Source organism: Micropterus salmoides, unplaced genomic scaffold (genome assembly GCF_014851395.1).
Source record: "Micropterus salmoides isolate LMB-PRFRI ecotype aquatic unplaced genomic scaffold, ASM1485139v1 Ms_hic_scaffold_2, whole genome shotgun sequence".
NCBI classification, from domain to species: Eukaryota; Metazoa; Chordata; class Actinopteri; order Centrarchiformes; family Centrarchidae; genus Micropterus; species Micropterus salmoides.
This window is the reverse complement of record NW_024041150.1, coordinates 7,699,720-7,720,669: the sequence shown is the minus strand read 5'-3', so window position 1 is coordinate 7,720,669 and position 20,950 is coordinate 7,699,720. Positions and strand designations below refer to the sequence as shown.

The 20,950-nt window shown below is 42.5% G+C and overlaps 2 protein-coding genes across 2 annotated transcripts in view; both read left to right on the top strand.

Moving 5' to 3' along the window:
* Positions 1-20,950, top strand: part of LOC119911370 (G-protein coupled receptor 4-like) — a 110,341-nt gene that overhangs the window by 47,762 nt on the left and 41,629 nt on the right. The gene's annotated exons all lie outside the window — the stretch shown is intronic.
* Positions 7,573-12,036, top strand: LOC119911389 (G-protein coupled receptor 4-like). Its single transcript, XM_038730279.1, has 4 exons — positions 7,573-7,700; positions 8,532-8,708; positions 11,177-11,364; positions 11,474-12,036. The coding sequence occupies exons 2-4, from the start codon at positions 8,547-8,549 to the stop codon at positions 11,964-11,966; spliced, it is 843 nt and encodes a 280-aa protein (XP_038586207.1). The 5' UTR covers positions 7,573-7,700; positions 8,532-8,546; the 3' UTR covers positions 11,967-12,036.

Below are 20,950 nucleotides of genomic sequence, written 5' to 3'. Positions count from 1 at the left end.
TGCATCAAAAAGTTTAATGCTGTACATTGGTCCAATTGCACTGCTAATTGATTTATGTAGATGTCATATAGTGTAGGACTGAATTTACTTGCCGAACGCCTCCTTTTGATCATGTCCTTGACCTCATGTCCATCGTACCAAATTGAATCAAATGCCTTTTTAAAGTCAACAAAACAGGCAACTATTTTACTGTGTTTTGTTTGATGTACATGTTTTTCAATGAGGGTGTGCGGGGTAAAAATGTGGTCGGTAGCGCAACGCTTTGGAAGGAAGCCTGTGTCGTTTTTACTCAAGATACTGTGTTTATTTATGAAATTTAAAATATCCGTTTAAAATGCTACAGAATAAATTAAAACAGTGTTAATAATTTGAGCACTGCCATCTGCTGTTCAGAAGTGCTGTTTTTAATTGTTTCATTTGAAATGCTGTCAGTGGCACATGTTTGTTTTTTTGTTTAGAGATTAATTCTTGATATTGGAAAATCAAGTGGGTTTTGGTTGTCTTTAATGCTTTCCAATTTGGTGAGTCTTTGATCAGTTTGTGATTTGAATTTGTTGCTTTTGGTAGTATGTCTTTATAAAGATCTTCAAAATATTTTCTCCACATTCTGCAGTTTTGAATGGGGTTGCATGTGGTTTGCTTGTGCTTAATTTGTTCCACATGTCCCAGAATGTATTTTGGAGTTTTTGGTAAGTATAGTTGTTTTTTTCTTGTTAAAGTGTCTTTGTATTATTTGAGGGTTTCACATTATCTCAGACACAAACATGGGTCCTCAGGTTGAATATTTTATACTCTCACACACACTTTTACTTCGGATGGTAAATTGCTGAGTGAAAGATGGAATTTTTCAACCATTTTGTTTGGTGCTCATATTGTCTTCTCCAAAAAAAAAAAAAAAAGGATGACACTAATGCATCGTCTCGCCTTTTGAGCTTGCTAAACACTGATCAGAAGATTGTCGCAAAAGTTTAAACAAACCAGCATTTTGGCACACTAATCGACCCTAACCAAATAGTTTTCATTCCAGATAGGTTCCGGCGTATGTTAAACATAATGTACTCTACTAAACTACCCCATTCTGCTGCCATTTCTTTAGAAACTTAGAATGCTTTCTTTTTTTCTTTTTTTTAACCCTGTCCTGTCCAGCAGCCTGGTATAGAGTATAATGACCTCGATACCATATTGTGCCAGACAGATTTTACTTTAACAAGAGAGTATTAATATACTCCTTTGTCTGTTTTATTATTTATTCAATTATATACTGATTTGTCACCGGGTCGGACAGGGGGGTAGACACGGGGATGGGGGGGCACAAACAGACAGCACAGAGAAAGGACAACACCTGTAAGAGAAGGGGGAAAGGGGGATGGAGGGTGGGGACAACAGGGAAAAGCAGAGGGAAACACCAATTGCAGAAAGCAACGAAACCTGCAATAGAACAGAGAGGGGGGCTTGGGGAGGAGAAAAACAACAACAAAAAATAATAATAATAATAATAATAGTAAAAGACAACCAGCCGAACAGCAGCAATAAACAGCTGACATAGTAAGACCACGAAGAGAAAAATGAAAACAAGAAACAGTCCAGCACACTAAATAAGCAACACAACACAGCCACGAGAGCTGGAATAATAATTAATTTAAATAAGTAACTGAAAGAAAAGCATCAGGAATAATTCTACCAGGGACAACCTACATTTGTTTGAGTCTATGTGTGAGACTGTGTGTGTGTGTGTGTGTGTACATGTGTACATGTGTGTGTACATGTGTGTGCACATAAGCCTGTTAAAGAATGTAGTTGTTAGTGAGAGTGGGACGCCACGACTGTGTCACACCTACCCCAGCAACAGGCAGGCAAGAACCCCAGTAGCCAATAGGGGTGGGAGAAAGAAAAAGAATAAATCTATCAAAAAAAACCAGACTCCCAGATGCACCGCGATGCAAACGCAGAAGACCCCGACCCAAATGCCAGTTGACAACGTGATGCCGACGGAACGCAAAAAGCGTAACCCGCGGAAGAGCAGCACCCCACCGCCGCACAGCAAACAACCAAAAGGCCCAAATGCCATGTAATCATCAACACCAATGCACAATTGACGAGCCCAACGTGCACACTGCGCGAGCACGGCAACTCCCAATGCCCAGCAGCCCCCCGCGAATCCCGCGTGCGAGGACGGGCAAACGAGAGAGAGCAAATGGAACAACACGACAGCGAAAGCCAGTGGAGAGAAACACCAGCAGCAAGTCCCAGCCCGGCAGCAAACGCGCCGCACAGGTCACCGTGCACCCGCCAATAAAAGTCGGAACCGCAGGAAAAAACTAAGGCCGCCGGCGCCAGCCGACCTCCCCCATGCCCAGCACACCCCCCGGCATCCCGTGCAACACCAGCCAAACCAGCAACGAGGCAAAATCAACTAGGTCAGCTGCATGCCACTAACAACCCACCCACCCGGCAAGGGCCGAGAACTCCAGGCACAAACCCAGAACAAACCGGAGCACAGCCCTGCCCCGCACCCACACTGCACATCCCGAAAACTAACTCTATACCTCAGTATCCAGAGGGGTCCAACAACTGGCCGACAGAGAAATGGGGAAGCATGGATCCAAGGCCAATGAAGCAGAACAGGGATGCAAACAGGTCCCTCCAAGCCAACGAGGAAATGCCTCCCCCACAGCACCCCCGACACCCGGGGCTCCAGGGGAAGGACACGAGGCCAATGAAAATCTCCCACACTCCTTCACCCCTCTGCCTGCCTCTGTAAATGTGTTGTCTTGTGTTGGATGCATGTCATGGATTGTGAAGTGTTGTATGGTGGAGTAAAGATAAGGTGTGTGGTAACTAAGGTGCAACTAAAATTGGAGGGTAGTTGTGACACAGGCACCCCACAACTGTCAGGTAGTGGAGCCTCCCATCGTGCCCCTCCCACCCCCCAAGCCCTCTGTGTCTAATGTGTAATTAAAATTGAGGGGCGGGCAGTGGGGGAGGAAGAAGTGCGAGGCCGCAATAAAGCAGCCCCACCCCCCAAACGCCCTGCAGGCTGCCCGCCCCCCAGGGTCCTAAGGGTGTATGTTGTGAGACATGACCAAAGGGGGAAAGGTGAAGGAGGTCATAGGGAGGCTAGAAGACCAGATTCCTGACTGGCCCCATCATTCATTCAGTCCCGTCCCCCACCCCCCTAAGCAGGAGGACGCCAGGTCCCTCCAGCCCAGGGCTTATAGCAAGAGCCCCTCTAGCACCGGCAGCACCCCGGAGTCAGCAACAACCCCGCCCATCCCCAGGACGGGCCCAGCCCCCCCAGCGCGCAGACCCACCCCAGACCCACCCCAGACCCAGAGGCTCCAAACCCTGCACCGTGGGACTAGACAGGGTTTCTGCCTCCCCCCCATGCTCTGGCCCTGGCTCTCGAGCCTTTGGTCATCTCTCTTAGAGTCAGTCCTCCTATCACTGGGATAAGGTGTAGCACTAAACTCTTTATCTGGGCTAACAAGTCCCCTCCAATCTCCAAGGCGCACCTACAGAAGGTGGCCTGGGTCTGTTGAGCCTGTAATGGGTTTTTCTGGAAGCACACATCAACTGTGGCCAGATAGGGGACCGCCTTCAATCCCAGATGGCCCGAGATTGAGTCCTGTAAGGCAGCACGGCTTACTGCTGCATCCTTAACGGCCATTTTCATTCCAAACCAAATCTACCTATAAAACAACTGCAGGATCACTTTATTTTATGTAATGTGTTTAAGATTATTATCTCAATCTATGTATGCTCCTATAGGTCAAAACCCCTGCTTTAAGCCTGGCTTGATAGATGCTGTTTTTGCACACTGGTCGAAGAAAGATCTGTCTTCTATTAAGGATCTCTACGTTAACAACCAGTTCAGTAACTCAGACTAAGAATTGAGGTAAGAAAGGTAGTTTGTATGGTTAGCGAGAAGGTTCAGGAAGGAAAGGATGAAGGGCTCGAAGAGGGGAGGGATGGTCCCCCTGTGGTAGAAAAAGAACAATTACTCTGGCCGAATTTTAGCATGCATGTTTGTTTGCACCAGTTTGATGGTGGAAGGAAACCAGAGCGGGCAGAACATGCAAACTTCACACAGAAAGGCCTAGTGTTACTGAGGTCTGAACCCAGGAAAGAAAGGAACGCTGTGGCGGGATGGATGGCAGGTAGGGAAGAAGAAAGGATGCTGGGATAGAGGGGTGCAGGAGTAGGGTGTGCAGCCTGCTGAGACATGAATGAGAAAAATAGGGAATATAGATGGGATAAATCAGACACAAGGGGTGTTGAAGAAATACTGTGAGCAAGGTTCAGGTGTGAAGAAGTTTCGGAGACTGATAAAGATTTAACATAGCGTGGTTTATTGAGCCCGGCCGAGGAGACACAGTGCCAGCATACAACAGGCCAACACCAAATCTGAAGAACATCTTTTCATCCCTTTTATGTTTCTGTCTTCCCCCTAGTGACTGTAGGTTTCTCTAGGTCACCTTTCACCTAGAACAACTAATTTACCTGATGTTTAGACTCCAGTGCTTCGTCACGTTGGAATCTCTCGCTATTCATGAGTTGTACTCTGATCTGTGGAGCCAGTGAGTTCTTGTAAACATTCTTGTAGGACTCAACCTTGTAAGATTCCCATAGAACACTGAGATCTGTTAGCCTGATGCCCGGGCTACTGTCTTTAACTAATCAGTCTATTGTTGTCTTCCTGACAAGGACAACAACATGTGAGAAATACCTAAAGCTAGAAGGTCAGAAAACACTGGGATCAGTGAAATTACTTCTTACCTTTCCCTGTTACATCAACAAAGCCACTTAAGAAATAATCTCAAAAAGGGCCACGGGGAGCGATACGACCTGGTGAAGCTGTTTGCGTTACAGCGGTGGGCGGCATCGTGAGGTCAACGGCGTGCTACATGTGAGTAGCGCTGAGTCTGTTATGTTGAATGTGGATGATGCAGTGCTGAGGAAGTTAATGGAGCAGTTGACAAGTGTGTGGCCGTGTGGGAGTGGATGTTACTATGGATGGAGGTGATTCAGAGACCACAGACAGGTCGTCTTTTATCCAAAGCAACTTACAATTGGTGTTTGGTAATCCCTAATAAGGTAAGCAATGAGCACTTTTTAGGCAGCTTGAGTGTGAGAGTCTGATGTCACTTGGACATCTTTTCTGGGCCTGTCCCAAGCTCAAGAACTGTTGGGATGACATGTTCAATGTGTACAGTTGCATATACAATAGACAGCTAATCCCTGACAGTCTCTCTGTGATATTAGGCTGTTCCAACCACTTGTTTTCTCTCCTTCCAGCATAACAACAAACTCTCATGTTTGATATGGTTATTGCATAAAGGGTTATCCTGAGGGAGTGGAAATCTGCCTCCTTTCCTTAAATGGTTAAATGACACTGTGTCTTGATGGCAACCCAAAGTTTTTTAGCACTTGGGGACCTTTTATTAACCATATTGGGAGGGAGAGGTGTCAACCTGAAAGCTGAATGTATCGGACTACAAATTGTTAAGTGCCATACAGGTGCTGGTCATATAATTAGAATATCATCAAAAAGTTGATTTATTTCAGTAATTTCATTCAAAAAGTGAAACTTGGATATTATATTCATTCATTACTCACAGACTGATATATTTCAAACTGTTCATTTAATTTAATTGTGATGATTAAAACTGACAACTAATGAAAATCCCAAATTCAGTATCTCCGAACATTAGAATATTACTGAAGACCAATACAAAAAAAGGATTTTTACAAATGTTGGCCAACTGAAAAGTATGAACATGAAAAGTATGAGCATGTACAGCACTCACTACTTAGTTGGGGCTCCTTTTGCCTGAATTACTGCAGCAATGCGGCGTGGCATGAGTCGATCAGTCTGTGGCACTGCTCAGGTGTTATGAGAGCCCAGGTTGCTCTGACAGTGGCCTTCAGCTCTTCTGCATTGTTGGGTCTGGCGTATCGCATCTTCCTCTTCACAATACCCCATAGATTTTCTATAGGGTTAAGGTCAGGCCAGTTTGCTGGCCAATTAAGAACAGGGATACCACGGTCCTTAAACCAGGTACTGGTAGCTTTGGCACTGTGTGCAGGTGCCAAGTCCTGTTGGAAAATGAAATCTGCATCTCCATAAAGTTGGTCAGCAGCAGGAAGCATGAAGTGCTCTAAAACTTCCTGGTAGACGGCTGCGTTGACCTTGGACCTCAGAAAACACAGTGGACCAACACCAGCAGATGACATGGCACCCAAACCATCACTGACTGTGGAAACTTTACACTGCACTTCAAGCAACGTGGATTCTGTGCCTCTCCTCTCTTCCTCCAGACTATGGGACCTTGATTTCCAAAGGAAATGCAAAATTTACTTTCATCAGAGAACATAACTTTGGACCACTCAGCAGCAGTCCAGTCCTTTTTGTCTTTAGCCCAGGCGAGACGCTTCTGACGCTGTGTCTTGTTCAAGAGTGGCTTGACACAAGGATTGTGACAGCTGGAACCCATGTCTTGCATACATCTGTGCGTGGTGGTCTTGAAGCACTGACTCCAGCTGCAGTCCACTCTTTGTGAATCTCCCCCACATTTTGAATGGGTTTTGTTTCACAATCCTCTCCAGGGTACGGTTATCCTTATTGCTTGTACACTTTTTTCTACCACATCTTTTCCTTCCCTTCACCTCTCTATTAATGTGCTTGGACACAGAGCTCTGTGAACAGCCAGCCTCTTTAGCAATGACCTTTTGTGTCTTGCCCTCCTTGTGCAAGGGGTCAACGGTCGTCTTTTGGACAGCTGTCAAGTCAGCAGTCTTCCCCATGATTGTGCAGCCTACAGAACTAAACTGAGAGACCATTTAAAGGCCTTTGCAATTAGCTGATTAGAGTGTGGCACCAGGTGTCTTCAATATTGAACCTTTTCACAATATTCTAATTTTCTGAGCTACTGATTTTGGGGTTTTCATTAGTTGTCAGTTATAATCATCAAAATTAAAAGGAATGAACACTTGAAAAATATCAGTCTGTGTGGAATGAATGTATACATTATACAGGTTTCACTTTTTGAATGGAATTACTGAAATAAATCAACTTTTTGATGATATTCTAATAATATGACCAGCACCTGTATTTGTGTGTCTTTTTGCCTTTAGGTTCTACCCTTCGGCTTGGGCCCTCCTTGACCTCACCTGGTTTTGGTTCCATGGCCTGAATCTCTAATCTTCAATCTACCTGCCAACATTTCAGTCATTACATGGATTGATTTTACTTAGAAGAGCAGATATAGATTATTATCAGCCTGTTGCTTTGGCAGGCAAGCCTGTACATGTGTGAGTCCTTAAGCTGCATTCAAAGAAGTTATAGTTGTGTCATTAATTAGATGTATCACATATTCTACTCCTACTTTGAATCGCACATTTTGATGTCCTGTGTTTGGAGATATCTTGGGTATTGATCATTGTTGGATGTTTAAAATGAGGTTCGTTCTGTGTTGATGTGAGATATTATGAAACACACCTAGTATGTGGACTTGACCCAACTTGCCCAGATTTAGGAGTTACAGTATGGATAAGACACTCCCTTGTCTCAGACGAGCAGCAATATATCATCGGCACCCTGCTGCATGTTGTCACTGGCCATGTTTGAGGTTTGGCTGCAGAGGACAAAACATCGGGCTCTGTAGGAGGAACTCATTCAGGTGGTCTGGCAGCTTTTCCAGGTACATTTAGTCAAATTCCTTTTTTCTTCTATGTAGAGCGAATTAAACAGATAAATGAACAAGCAGACAGCTTTAGACTGTAGGTGGACAGAATACTGAGGTTAAAACAGTTAGGGTTGATTTCCTTTGGGCTTTTTAATCTCTAAAATACTATTACTAGTATTTTAAATTCATTCGGTGGGAACTGTTGGGTTTCTGTAAATATCATCACAGAGTACGGTCTAGACCTGCTCTTTTATGAAAAGCGCTCTGAGATAACTGTTGTGATTTGGCGCTATATAAATAAAATTTAATTTAAATAAAATGAGGTAAAGAAAGAATAATGAAAATGAGACAGCATGAACAATTTAGAATTAAACCTATAAATAAGAAAGTAATACTGATCTAGAGTCCAGATATGTAGAACATGCTTACAAAGGCTTTTTTTTCTTTTTCTTTGTACAAATTCTTCTTCTTCGTCATCTTCTGTCTATTGTTATAGTAATGTTTTTCAGGATTTTGTGATTGTTGATGAAAAGCCTCAGGAGGAGACAGGTTACAGTCAGTTAATGACTCAGTTAACATTTAAAAACTTCAGTGAAATAAGATGAATTAGTGTTTCTCAATCAGTTCTAAACATACTTGTTGTTCTTATTTGACTAAATAAATGTTAAATGTAACAAATTGAAAAAGTGAAAGACAGCAGTTTGTGATTTGATATGATTGTGGGTAAACTATAGGTACACTGTGTTTGTGTGAACTTCACCTCACAGCTTTAGTGATGTCACTGAACAATGTTAGGTAGATATTAAAAACCTGCTCTCTTTAATAACCTGATCTCTCAAACAACAGGTTTCACTCTGAAGAATGGAAGGTCTCTACTTTAACAGCAGCTCACAGAACCAAAGCTATGGTTACAGCAGCACCACCTTCAAATACCATATTGACCCAGTAGAAGTGGTGACATACATAGTTGTTGCTGTCGGCCTTCCTCTGACCCTGGTGGCCATCTATGCTCTTTATTCTATGGTATGTACATTCTGACTGAGAGTTATTTATTTCCTGTCTGTGTGGTGTGTCTGTCCTACAGTCTGTCTGTCTGTAAAGGATCTGGATCTGGTTTGAGGGCTAGGTGTCAGGGGGCTGGGACAAAGGCTTGGAATGATCTATAACCTGACAGGAATAATTGACTCCAGAATTTAAATGTCCATGAAGCTGATTGGACCCTAAACACATGCAGTTTCCATGTGTGGCTCCATTCCAACCTTCTCTTAAACTGTTGAGCTTAAAGATGAGGTATTCTGCTCATTTTCAGGTTCGTAATCTTATTTAGGGGTTATACCAGAACAGGTTTACATGGTTTAATTTTCAAAAAACACCATATTTTTCTCATACTGCACATTGCTGCAGCTCCTCTTTTCACCCTGTGTGTTGTACGCTCCGCTCTTGAGCTACAGAGTGATGCATCTTACTTGTACAAAATCTTTGTTGGGAGTTGCACATGCGGAGAAGGGCGGGTCGTAAGAAACAAGGTAATGTGATCCAAATCAAAGCCGCTTCAGACTGAGACCGTAAGCTAGCAGATGGTAGAAGTTACTCACAAGTCCACAACATCATTGTTCCACATCTTACCATCAGGACTAAACGTTGAACTGTTGCCGGTGTTCTGACGATCTATGCTGCCCTGCCGAAAAATGCTACCATGGAGCAAATCGATAGACTCGACTCTACTCGGCCCTGCTCCGTTTTCCATTGCAGGTAGTACCCAGAGATAGTACGTAGCAGGTCGTCATAGCGACGCCACACACAACTGCCACGACACAATGTTCAATGCGACACACACCAGCCTTAAATAGGGTGACCAGACGTCCCGAAAAATCCGGGACAGTACCGAATTACGAGCAGTTGTCCCGAAAATTAGACCTAACATGAGTTTTGATTATAGTCTAATTAAACATTAAATACTGATCGTTGTAGGGTTCTCCTGCTCCAGCAGGGGCTGCAGGTTATTTGGACATTGTGTCAACAGCGTTGTTACAGCCACAAAGTAACACTCGTGCTCTTTTCCCCTTTTTGTTTTCTTGTGGTTAGTGGAAGTTACGCTTTTTGCGTTCCGTCGGCATCACGTTGTCAACTGTCATTTGGGTCGGGGTCTTCTGCGTTTGCATCGCAGTGCATCTGGGAGTCTTTGTTTTTTTTTTATTGATTTTATTCTTTTTCTTTCTCCCACCCCTATTGGCTACTGGGGTTCTTGCCTGCCTGTTACAGTCGTGGCGTCTCTCACTAACAACTACATTCTTTAACAGGCCACATTCACCCACACGCACACAGACACACACAGACACAAACAAATTTAGGTTGTCCCTGGTAGAATTATTCCTGATGCTTTTCTTTCAGTTACTTATTTAAATTAATTATTATTCCAGCTCTCGTGGCTGTGCTGTGTTGCTTATTTAGTGTGTGTGACTGTTTCTTGTTTTCATTTTTCTCTTAGTTGTCTTACTATGTCAGCTGTTTATTGCTGCTGTTCGGCTGCTTGTCTTTTACTATTATTATTATTTTTATTGTTTGTTTGTGTTTGTTTGTTGTTGTTTTTCTCCTCCCCAAGCCCCCCTCTCTGTTCTATTGCAGGTTTCGTTGCTTTCTGCAATTGGTGTTTCCCACAGCTTTTCCCTGTTGTCCCCACCTTCCATCCCCCTTCTCTTACAGGTCTTGTCCTTTCTCTGTGCTGCCTGTTTGTGCCCCCCCATCCCCGTGTCTGCCCCCCTGTCCGGCCCGGTGACAAATCAATACATAATTAAATAAATAATAAAACAGACAAAGGAGTATTTTAAATACTCTCTTGTTAAAGTAAAATCTGTCTGGCACAATATGGTATCGAGGTCATTATACTCTATACCAGGCTGCTGGCCAGGACAAGTTGGGGAAAAAAAAAAAAAAAAAAAGGAAGTTACAGTCACGAGGACAGGGAAAGTGAAGCTTCTGGCAGCCACAGCGGAGAGACCTGACGTGCGCGTTATGCAGACAGATGTGACACTGCAGTGATGACATGAATAAAATAAATATAATAATTAGGTAAAAGGTCATGACTTACCTACAGATCCACAGATGTGATTTTCCTAATAACAGACAGGTGACTTCATGAACAAAAATAATTAATTTTAGCGTTGTGTTTTGATTTTCACGAGTTAATGTTCATTGTATCAGTAGCAACGTTTGGTGCGTCTGTCTGGATAAATCCAGCTCATGTGTTTGAGCCAGAATGCTTCATATCTGTGGCTGAAAAACTGCTGCAGAAGCTGCAGGAAATCTGGCCCTTAGTCTTGTTCCTGCACTGATTGGCCAGTGGGTCATATCTGAGATTCCTGTTGGATGAAAAAGTCAGAAATGGCTCTGAGTGCAGCTGCTGGGCAGAGCAAGATGACAGATTTGGGAGGAGGTGGACTTCACAACATGTTTCCAACTGCTTGTTGACTTTTACCAATGTTTTCCTGCAGGTGAGAAGAGATCATGTTGCTCCCATCTACCTCATCAACCTTCTCATTTCTGACATCCTTCAGCTCTGCTACATGATTGTTAAGGTGGCACCAAATGTTTGTGGAACGATATCTGAGATGTTCTTTTATATTTACTACTCTGCCTTATTGGCCAGTGTTTTCTTCATGGTCTGCATCTCCCTGGAAAGGTATCTATCTGTCTATCCAGTATGTGTGGAGCTCCTTCTGTGTCTGAACATTATGTTAGTTTATAACTCTGAAGCTCCTCAAAGACTTTGTGTCCATCTTGTATTACAGGTATTTGGTCATCGCCCACCCACTGTGGTACCGCTTCAGACGAACCATCAAGACCTCTGTGGTGATCTGTGTCCTGGTCTGGGTCCTTACTCCTCCCTTTTTGGTCATTTCTTGGTTTTATAGTGTGAATCCAAACATACTCGCCGTCCTCCTCCTCCTTCCCTTCCCACTGTTAATCTTCTTCCTGGTTGGGACCCTCAAAGCCCTGTCTGCTTCCATCTCGGTCCCCTCTGATGGAAAACGACGAATTGTGGGAATTTTGGTTCTGGTGCTGCTTATTTACACGCTGCTGTTCCTGCCCAGCATCATTTTGATCCTACACAAAAAGTATGTCCCGACCCTTAACAGTCTGTCTCTCATCTTCATCAGGCTGAGTCCTCTTGCAGACTTGTTCCTGTATGTCTTCATGAGGAAAGGGTTCATAGACAAGCTTTTGTCCTCTGTGTGTTGCTGCAGAATGGACAGCAATGATATCAGCAGTCCATCAGTATGAATGATGACAACATTTCCACAGTCAGCTTCATGTAGGCAGAGAAAGAGGGAGAGAGAGAAAGGGGAGGAAACAGGAGGAGAAATGGAGGCCAATAGAAAGGATAGAGACGAGACAGATCCTGTCATCTACTGAGACCATTTCCAATAAGACACCTAACTGTAGAGAACAGGAAGCACTGTTTGGACTCTGCTGTGGGAGAAGTGGCTGCTGGGAAATGTTTTGGTCAACTTGCTCTGGTTCACTGTGATGGCTTCAACACATGGAAATAAAATGTGTTTTATTAGTTTGGAGCTGGAAGTTGATGTCTGTCATTATTCTCCTTTAATCCCAGAAGCAAAGCAGATATTATTTTAGATGAACTGAGCTCATTCTAGCCGCCTCGCTGTCTTCTTCCTAAATCTTTATTTGGACTGTTGTTTGGATGTTTAACACAGGGAGAGCATCTCAACACGTCTTTAGCACTTTGTACTTTTTAAGTGTAATTTCTGCTGTTTTAGTGGTAGGCATGCAGCTGTTTAGGATGGGATTCAGAGCAGCTGTTTTGCAGCAGCTGTGTGCTTGGCAATCTGGATAAAATCTTAAACCACAGTTTATGTCAGTGTGACAGGGACAGTCACAACAGATCAGACCAACATGTTTCAGTAGAAGTTAGTAAAGTCTACTGTATGTTTCCCCTTTTTAACCTTTAGCTCATTATTAGCTGAGATCCAACAAGAACAAGCAGATTTCCCAAACTGTCAGACTGCTTCTTTAAATACCTTGGCTTTCTGCAGGGGACACTTTGGAAACTACAAACTGCATTTCTGGAAGATAAACTGCTAAAAGCTTAAAGTAATGACTTGATCAGCTGCACAGTGAACACAGTTCAAAACCTTAATTCTGGATTGAGTAATTTCAGTTCCATTCAGAGGACACATATACTGATCAGCTACATCCTTATGAACACTGACAGGTGATTTTCTTGTTAGCATGGGGCAGGATATATTATAATAATAATCTTTATTTATACAGCACTTGTATCAAAGTTACATACATAGTTAAAAATAAAGAGTATCATACCAAAGTCAGTCACCGGAGTTTGATTTCCCCACGTGGGTCCTGATGATGCATGATGATCATTTTTTTCACTTGGTCCAAATGAACCGAACTGCAGGTGTAAAAGCGCCCTTAGGAACAGCAAACAGAGCCCTGCCCGAGGACCTGAGGTTGCGTACTGTTTCAAAGGGGAGCAGAACCATGTAGTCCCTTAAAAGTGGTCACTAAAATCAATCCTAAAACTTACAGGTACCCAGTGAAGTGAGGCTAAAACAGGACTGATGTGATCTTGTCTTCTAGTGTTTGTTAAAAGCTGCATTATGTACCCGCAGAAGTTTTTTGTGTTTAACCCTGCAAAAAGTGAATTACAAAAATCTTACCTGGAAGAAGTAAACACATGGATGACCTGCTCGAGTTTAGGCCATGAGAGAAAAGATCAGATTTTTGTGGTGTTTCTCAGTTGATAACAAGTTACAACATGTTTGATGTTTTTCAAAGGAAAGTTCTGTCCAATATTAGAAACAGCTTTCTGGCTGAAGCTGTGATACTTGCAGACACGGATCCAAGATGTTTCTCTAGACAGAAAATGATATTAGATTTATTTTCATTTATTGAAGATGGTTTGGGGACATTCTGCACTTTATTTCACCCATAGAGCAGAGAAGATTATCTACAGTATGTTCCATTTAATGGGATGTACAGTTGTGTGTCATCAGCATAACAATGGTATTTTATTTTGTGTTTCTGTATAATGTGACCTAATGGCAGCATATATAAACAGACCAACTGAGGGTCTGAGGGAGCCTTCTTGATCACCACAGGTTACAGGGGCCAAAGAATAGGTGGCATTATCCATAACTATGAAGAACGTTCTGTTGGGTAAATAGGACTTAAACCAATCTGGAGCAGTGTTCTTGATGCTAACCCACTTTTCAGGGTGCTCCAATAAATTAGAATGATCAACAGCGTCAAAAGCTGAGCTAGAATCGTCGGACTAAAATCTAACAATAACCAGTATCAGCAGTAAGTATTAGATCATTCATCACTTTAATGAGAGCAGTGTGGCATGAGTTCTACATACAGTGTGATGCTTTGTGCTTTGAATACTGTTGAAGTACGCCGACTTCACCGGGTCTGTTGATGAGAAGAGATCAGATGAGACAGTGCCTTAAGTTTCGAGACCTTTATTACCAAAACAAAAGCAATTGCAGATATATATCTGTTTGTGTCAACACAACTTCCTCTTATCTAAGCCTCACAAACTAAGTATTGCAACACAAGTTACATACGATATAAAGAGTGCATCATGTACTTACTCCTTTCCTTTAAAACAACCCAATGTGGAACCTTGAATGGACTAAACAGAGAGACATCATACATCACAAGTGTTAAAGTCCTCGACCTGGCTGCACTGGCAGAACTGAAAGAATCCAGGTGGTCAGAAGTGTTTGCACCAGGCTCTTCTCCTCGGGGGCAGCTGGAGGTCGCTGTGTAAGACCCCCATAGAGAAACGTACTGCAGATCTCAAGTGGAGGATCCTGCATGGCGCTGTGGCACATGATGACGCCACAACTAGTGCTGGCTGCCTTGTCTGCTCCCAGGAGGAAACCCTGGAGCATTTGTGGCTGATGCTCCAGATCAAACAGGGTTCTCTCCTTACCCAAAGGGGTGTTTCAGTGGCTTACATTTACATTTACTCATTTATCAGACGCTTTTATCCAAAGACTTACATTTGAGGAATAACAAACAAACATCAACAAAGCATCAAATACAGCACGAGATCTGCAACTGACAATACATTCTAGTAAGAGCTAATGGGACATCAAAGGGGTAAATACCTAAGTAAGAGTTAATGAAAAGGGAAGATTTTAATGACTTTTAAATACAAACGTGTCCCATAAAAGAAAGTTAGCTTGTTATGTCTTAACAGGGCAAGTTAAACTGGCAACATGGCTCATCAAGAGGAACAATGACGCCTCTACAGAAACCTGGGACCAGTTTGTAGCTCAGATCAGGAAACATAACCTACAATATGTCTTTTTAAACCAAGCCAGTGATGGTGGGACAGGGACAGGATTATGGGATGGGAGAAACAGTTTCCGTCGAGATCAGGTATTCACAAAAGTATTTTACTATACTATTGTCTCCAGGTTCTACAGCTGTTTATGGGCCTTTTTCTTCTTTGTTTTATAGTAACTAGCTAAAGCAGACTGAGCTGGACCATCAGAACCAGTGTGGGCTGAGCAGAGCTTCATGCAGCTTGTGGGCTTTCCTCTGGTTTGTGCTGAGAAAAGATTTGAAGCTTGTGGGCAGCGAACTCAGCCGGCACACTGCCATCTGGTGGTTTACAGAAAATATAGCAGCAGTCCGAGCAGTAAAACAGCTCACTGATGTCCTGCTGAAAGTCCCACAGGCTCAGTCAAAGTGGAGGAATGAGATAAAACGTTTCACTTGAACAATAAACCAATAAACAATATGTCTTTCTACTGATAAAGGAGAAACTGATGTTGGTTTTGTCCAAACAGTGTCTGAAAACACACACATATTAACCAAGCTGATGTTGTTGATGTTTGTTTCTGGTTTCCTGTTTTATTTTGCAGTTTTTCTTCCCCTTCTGTCATTGTCTTGTTTCACTTCCTGTGTCTGTGCTCTCTGTTTTTCTGGATTATTGTTTCTTCATCTCAGACTGCCACCTTCACCACTGAACTGTAAGTTTTTTGTTATTTGTTAATAAATAATGACTCACCAGACCTCCGTCTACAGAGTTTTAGTTTCATATTAGATATTGATCTGTTGTGACTGTCCCTGTCACACTTTATCATTTCTGCCCCAAATTATTATCTAAAAAAGTCTGAAAGCTTTAAGAGCTGTGAGGAAACCTCATTTGGTCAGAAAGTGCAGGATGCCTCCCTGCTAACAGCAGGTTGGGCTTTATGTTCATATAGACAACAGAGATTTGTCAACCAGCAGAGATTTTGTTGAACCTTCATTTGTCAGCTTTTAATTCACTGAGTTGCTCAAAGACAAACATTCACAGTTTGGTCTACAAACTGATTTTTATTGGATTTCCAGAAAATGTACAATTTCATAGAATCTGACATAAACTGTGGTTTAAGATTTTCTCCAGATTGCCAAAAACACAACAGCTGCTGCAAAACAGCTGCTCTGAATCCCATCCTAAACAGCAGCATGCCTACCACTAAAACAGCAGAAATTACACTTAAAAAGTACAAAGTGCTAAAGACGTGTTGAGATGCTCTCCCTGTGTTAAACATCCAAACAACAGTCCAAATAAAGATTTAGGAAGAAGACAGCGAGGCGGCTAGAATGAGCTCAGTTCATCTAAAATAATATCTGCTTTGCTTCTGGGATTAAAGGAGAATAATGACAGACATCAACTTCCAGCTCCAAACTAATAAAACACATTTTATTTCCATGTGTTGAAGCCATCACAGTGAACCAGAGCAAGTTGACCAAAACATTTCCCAGCAGCCACTTCTCCCACAGCAGAGTCCAAACAGTGCTTCCTGTTCTCTACAGTTAGGTGTCTTATTGGAAATGGTCTCAGTAGATGACAGGATCTGTCTCGTCTCTATCCTTTCTATTGGCCTCCATTTCTCCTCCTGTTTCCTCCCCTTTCTCTCTCTCCCTCTTTCTCTGCCTACATGAAGCTGACTGTGGAAATGTTGTCATCATTCATACTGATGGACTGCTGATATCATTGCTGTCCATTCTGCAGCAACACACAGAGGACAAAAGCTTGTCTATGAACCCTTTCCTCATGAAGACATACAGGAACAAGTCTGCAAGAGGACTCAACCTGATGAAGATGGTAGACAGGAAGTAGAGTCTCAATTTATATTTTTCTAGAAACCAGGTCTTGTCATTGTTCACTTCCAGGTACCAAATGATGCTGGGCAGGAACAGCAGAGTGTAAATAAGACAGGGCTTTGAGGGTCCCAACCAGGAAGAAGATTAACAGAGGGAAGGGAAGGAGGAGGAGGATGGGGGCGACGATTAGGAATGTCACTTGATACTGAGAATATAAATAATAAAACAAGACATAGTTAAGGATGAAACAAACAAGAGAAAGGACCCAGACCAGGACACAGAGCACCACAGAGGTCTTGATGGTTCGTCTGCAGCGGTACCACAGTGGGTGGGCGATGACCAAATACCTGTAATACAAGATGGACACAAAGTCTTTGAGGAGCTTCAGAGTTATAAACTAATATAATGTTCAGACACAGAAGGAGCTCCACACATACTGTCTGTGTACTATCTTTGATCAGGACATGTCGTTTAAGTCTCACATTAAGCAAATTTCAAGGACCGCCTTTTTTCACCTACATAATATTGTGAAAATCAGGAACATCCTGTCTAAAAATGATGCAGAAAAACTAGTCCATGCATTTGTTACTTCTAGGCTGGATTACTGCAATTCCTTATTATCAGGCTGCTCGAAAAAGTCCGTTAAGACTCTTCAGCTGATCCAGAATGCTGCAGCACGTGTTCTGACAGGAACCAGGAAAAGAGATCACATTTCTCCTGTTTTAGCTTCTCTGCATTGGCTTCCAGTAAAATCCAGAATAGAATTTAAAATCATTCTTCTTACCTACAAAGCTCTTAATGGTCAGGCACCATCTTATCTTAAAGAGCTCATAGTACCTTACTACCCCACCAGAGCACTGCGCTCCCAGAATGCAGGGTTACTTGTGGTTCCTAGAGTCTCCAAAAGTAGACTAGGAGCCAGAGCGTTCAGCTATCAAGCTCCTCTCCTGTGGAACCAGGTTCCAGTTTGGGTTCAGGAGGCAGACACCATCTCCACATTTAAGAGTAGGCTTAAGACTTTCCTCTTTGATAAAGCTTATAGTTAGGGCTGGCTCAGGTGAGTCCTGAACCATCCCTTAGTTATGCTGCTATAGGCCTAGACTGCCGGGGGATTTCCCATGATGCACTGAGCTCCTCTCTCCTCTACTTTCTCTCCCTCTGTATGCAACCTCATCCCATTATTGCATGTTACTAACACAACTTCTCCCCTTTCTGGTAGTCTTGTGCTTTCTCGTCTCTCTCCTCTCTCCTCCTATCACTTCCTGCAGGTGTTTCTGGCTCTGGAGCTGTGGAGTCTGGATCTGTGGCTGCGGGTCACCTGCTGCCCCCGTGTTCCTGCTCGACACCCTCTACTGCAACGACTATTGTTACTATTGTTATTATAATCATTAACATTACGATTGTTATCATTAACACTACTATAAATATCTGTACCATTTTTCATTTAGTCTATAGCAACATCACCTTTACTGTCTGTACCTCTGTGTGGATATTGTGTAGGCTGCTTCCCTCCCCTCTCTCTCTCTCTCTCTCTCTCTCTCCTTCACCCCACCCTGAGCCATGGTTCTGCTCGAGGTTTCTGCCTCTTAAAAGGAAGTTTTTCCTTGCCTCTGTCGCCTAGTGCTGCTCTTGGTGGGAACTGTTGGGCTTCTGTAAATATCATCACAGAGTACGGTCTAGACCTGCTCTTTTATGAAAAGTGCTGTGAGATAACTGTTGTTGTGATTTGGCGCTATAAATAAAATTGAATTGAATTGAATTGAATTGTTGTTTGAGAGATCAGGTTATTAAAGGGAGCAGGTTTTTAATATCTACCTAACATTGTTCAGTGACATCACTAAAGCTGTGAGGTGAAGTTCACACAAACACAGTGTACCTATAGTTTACCCACAATCATATCAAATCACAAACTGCTGTCTTTCAGTTTCTATCATCATTCCTCAACATTTGTAGTACGGAGCCTTTCATTCAAAATGGCCGACTTACTGTTGGGTTTAGGGCATCGCTCCCTGAGTTTTTTTGTAAGCCTGGACCTGATACATCTGCCACAAACATTTCGTACATTCTGGTGAAACGTGGTCTGGGGGCTGCTTTTTAGGGGGCGCTAGCGAACCACTTTTCCACACTCATCCATGAAAAACATGACACGTACATTTCCACAACGTTTAAATTTTGTTTAAAGTTTGGTGAGTTGTTGAGCTTGTTTCATACTCGGGTCCTAATTAATTAAGATAAACTACTTTTTCATAATGTCATAATATCATCAAACTTTGTCATACTAGGATCAAACTATTTCTTTAACATTAAAGCAAGTTAATCACATCAAATTATTTAAACTTAATAATTATAAACCAGTTAATACCAGTGATACACTTTCTGTATCTTGATACTCTGTCAGGTAAAGTACATTTATTATTAAAAACTGTTGATAATTCAGCATCCTCAGTCATTTATCAATTATTTATCATCCTTATTACATTCTTAAAACATGAAATGTATTACTTCTTAATAGATTTCACACTTTTTATTAGAGCTGACTTCATCACAACTAACAAACATCACTCTATCTCTGCTGGCAGAAGGCTGACTTCCTGTTAGTCTTCAGTGGAAGGCTCCTGGTGAGGCCACAAACCGCCGTGTGTCAGACTTTACGTCACGTCTTTAAGTGTTAAATCATCTTCTACTGTTCTAAATATTTTGTAACAACAGTACATAAAGTATTTCCAAAACACTTTCAGTTTTCCAAACATTTCCAGAACATTTAAAAATCCTGATCACCAAAAACACAACATTTGATTGATTTAACAACGCATATAAGCAAATACTCAAGGAATAAACTTTGATATAAACTGACGGTCAGAGTGAAGAGTAAGAGTTAAAGTAAAAATACATTCCTACTGTCAGTCCTGAAAGATACTTACAAAACATCATGAGTACACAACATTATAATCATGGTGATGAAGCAATGAGTTTAAGAAGCTACACAGCAACACACGTTTATAAGATGACTTTAGCAATGTGTTAGCAATTTGACTTCAAGTAATATTATATTATGAGATGATTCCTTAAAGGGTAAGAACAAAGAAATAAATTCAAGAATAATCATAAGATGATTCTTGTTATATTTTCTTTCAAAGTGGAAAAACATTTAAACACATTTCCCACCAATTCTATCAAATACTTTTATATGCTAACTTTGTGATACATACTCATCTTAGCAGTATAATTAAACATTAGATACAAAAGTGAGGTTAATTTTGCTTTTTAAACTATTTCATATTTGTGGATCCACAACACCCTCTCTTTAAAACAAAGAACCTTTATAGTGAAGCGCTCACCCCCGGAGAGTGAAGGCAGCATCCTCTTCTTTTCTTAAGCTTTACTCCAGGACAAGGCTCAGTCCCCCCTGCACAGGGCAGCAGCCTGCTTTTGCTGCTTTGTTACTCAGTTTCAAGACACCTCTAATATCTCAGACACTTTAGCTTCTTGTAGTTTAACTCAATAAAAAAAACATGGCACCATCTACCAGCCATTTACTGGTAAATTATGCAAATGTCTGCTAGATTTACTTCATCAGCAGCTAAAAACAATGGTAATCTACTGAGTGGTAGACTTTGAGCGTTTACTGGCTGGTGGACAAAACAGTTCATTTAGCACCCTGCCTGTGTACAGACAGGAGAACGAACGTCTCGGGTTACGTATGTAACCCTGGTTCCCCGAGAAGGGGAACGAGACTGCGTCGGTTACGACACTATGGGGACTCCTCTAGGCGTAGCAGGTCTGAATGTGAATGAAATCACTCCAATCCTATTGGCTTGTTGCTAGAACGGTAAGGTGTGACGGAATAACCGGAGGAGTATAAAGCACACCTGTACACACTCATCATTAGCTTAAACTATGAAGCAGGGGAGAGAGGTGCGGCAGGCCGACGCAGTGTCTCGTTCCCCTTCTTGGGGAACCAGGGTTACATACGTAACCCGAGACGTTCCCCTTCGAGGGAACTCGAACTGCGTCGGTTACGACACTATGGGAACGAGATACCCACTAAACCGTGCCGAAAACCCCGCCTGCCCCAGTGTGCAGTAAAGTGGCACGACTAAGAGGAGAGCGCACGAGTG

Excerpts from the sequence above, each read along its gene's own strand:
- LOC119911389 (XM_038730279.1), top strand. The coding sequence starts at position 8,547 with ATGGAAGGTCTCTACTTTAACAGCAGCTCACAGAACCAAAGCTATGGT. Across the intron at positions 8,709-11,176 it reads TCTATGCTCTTTATTCTATG|GTGAGAAGAGATCATGTTGC; the intron begins GTATGTACATTC and ends GTTTTCCTGCAG. Across the intron at positions 11,365-11,473 it reads GTCTGCATCTCCCTGGAAAG|GTATTTGGTCATCGCCCACC; the intron begins GTATCTATCTGT and ends CTTGTATTACAG.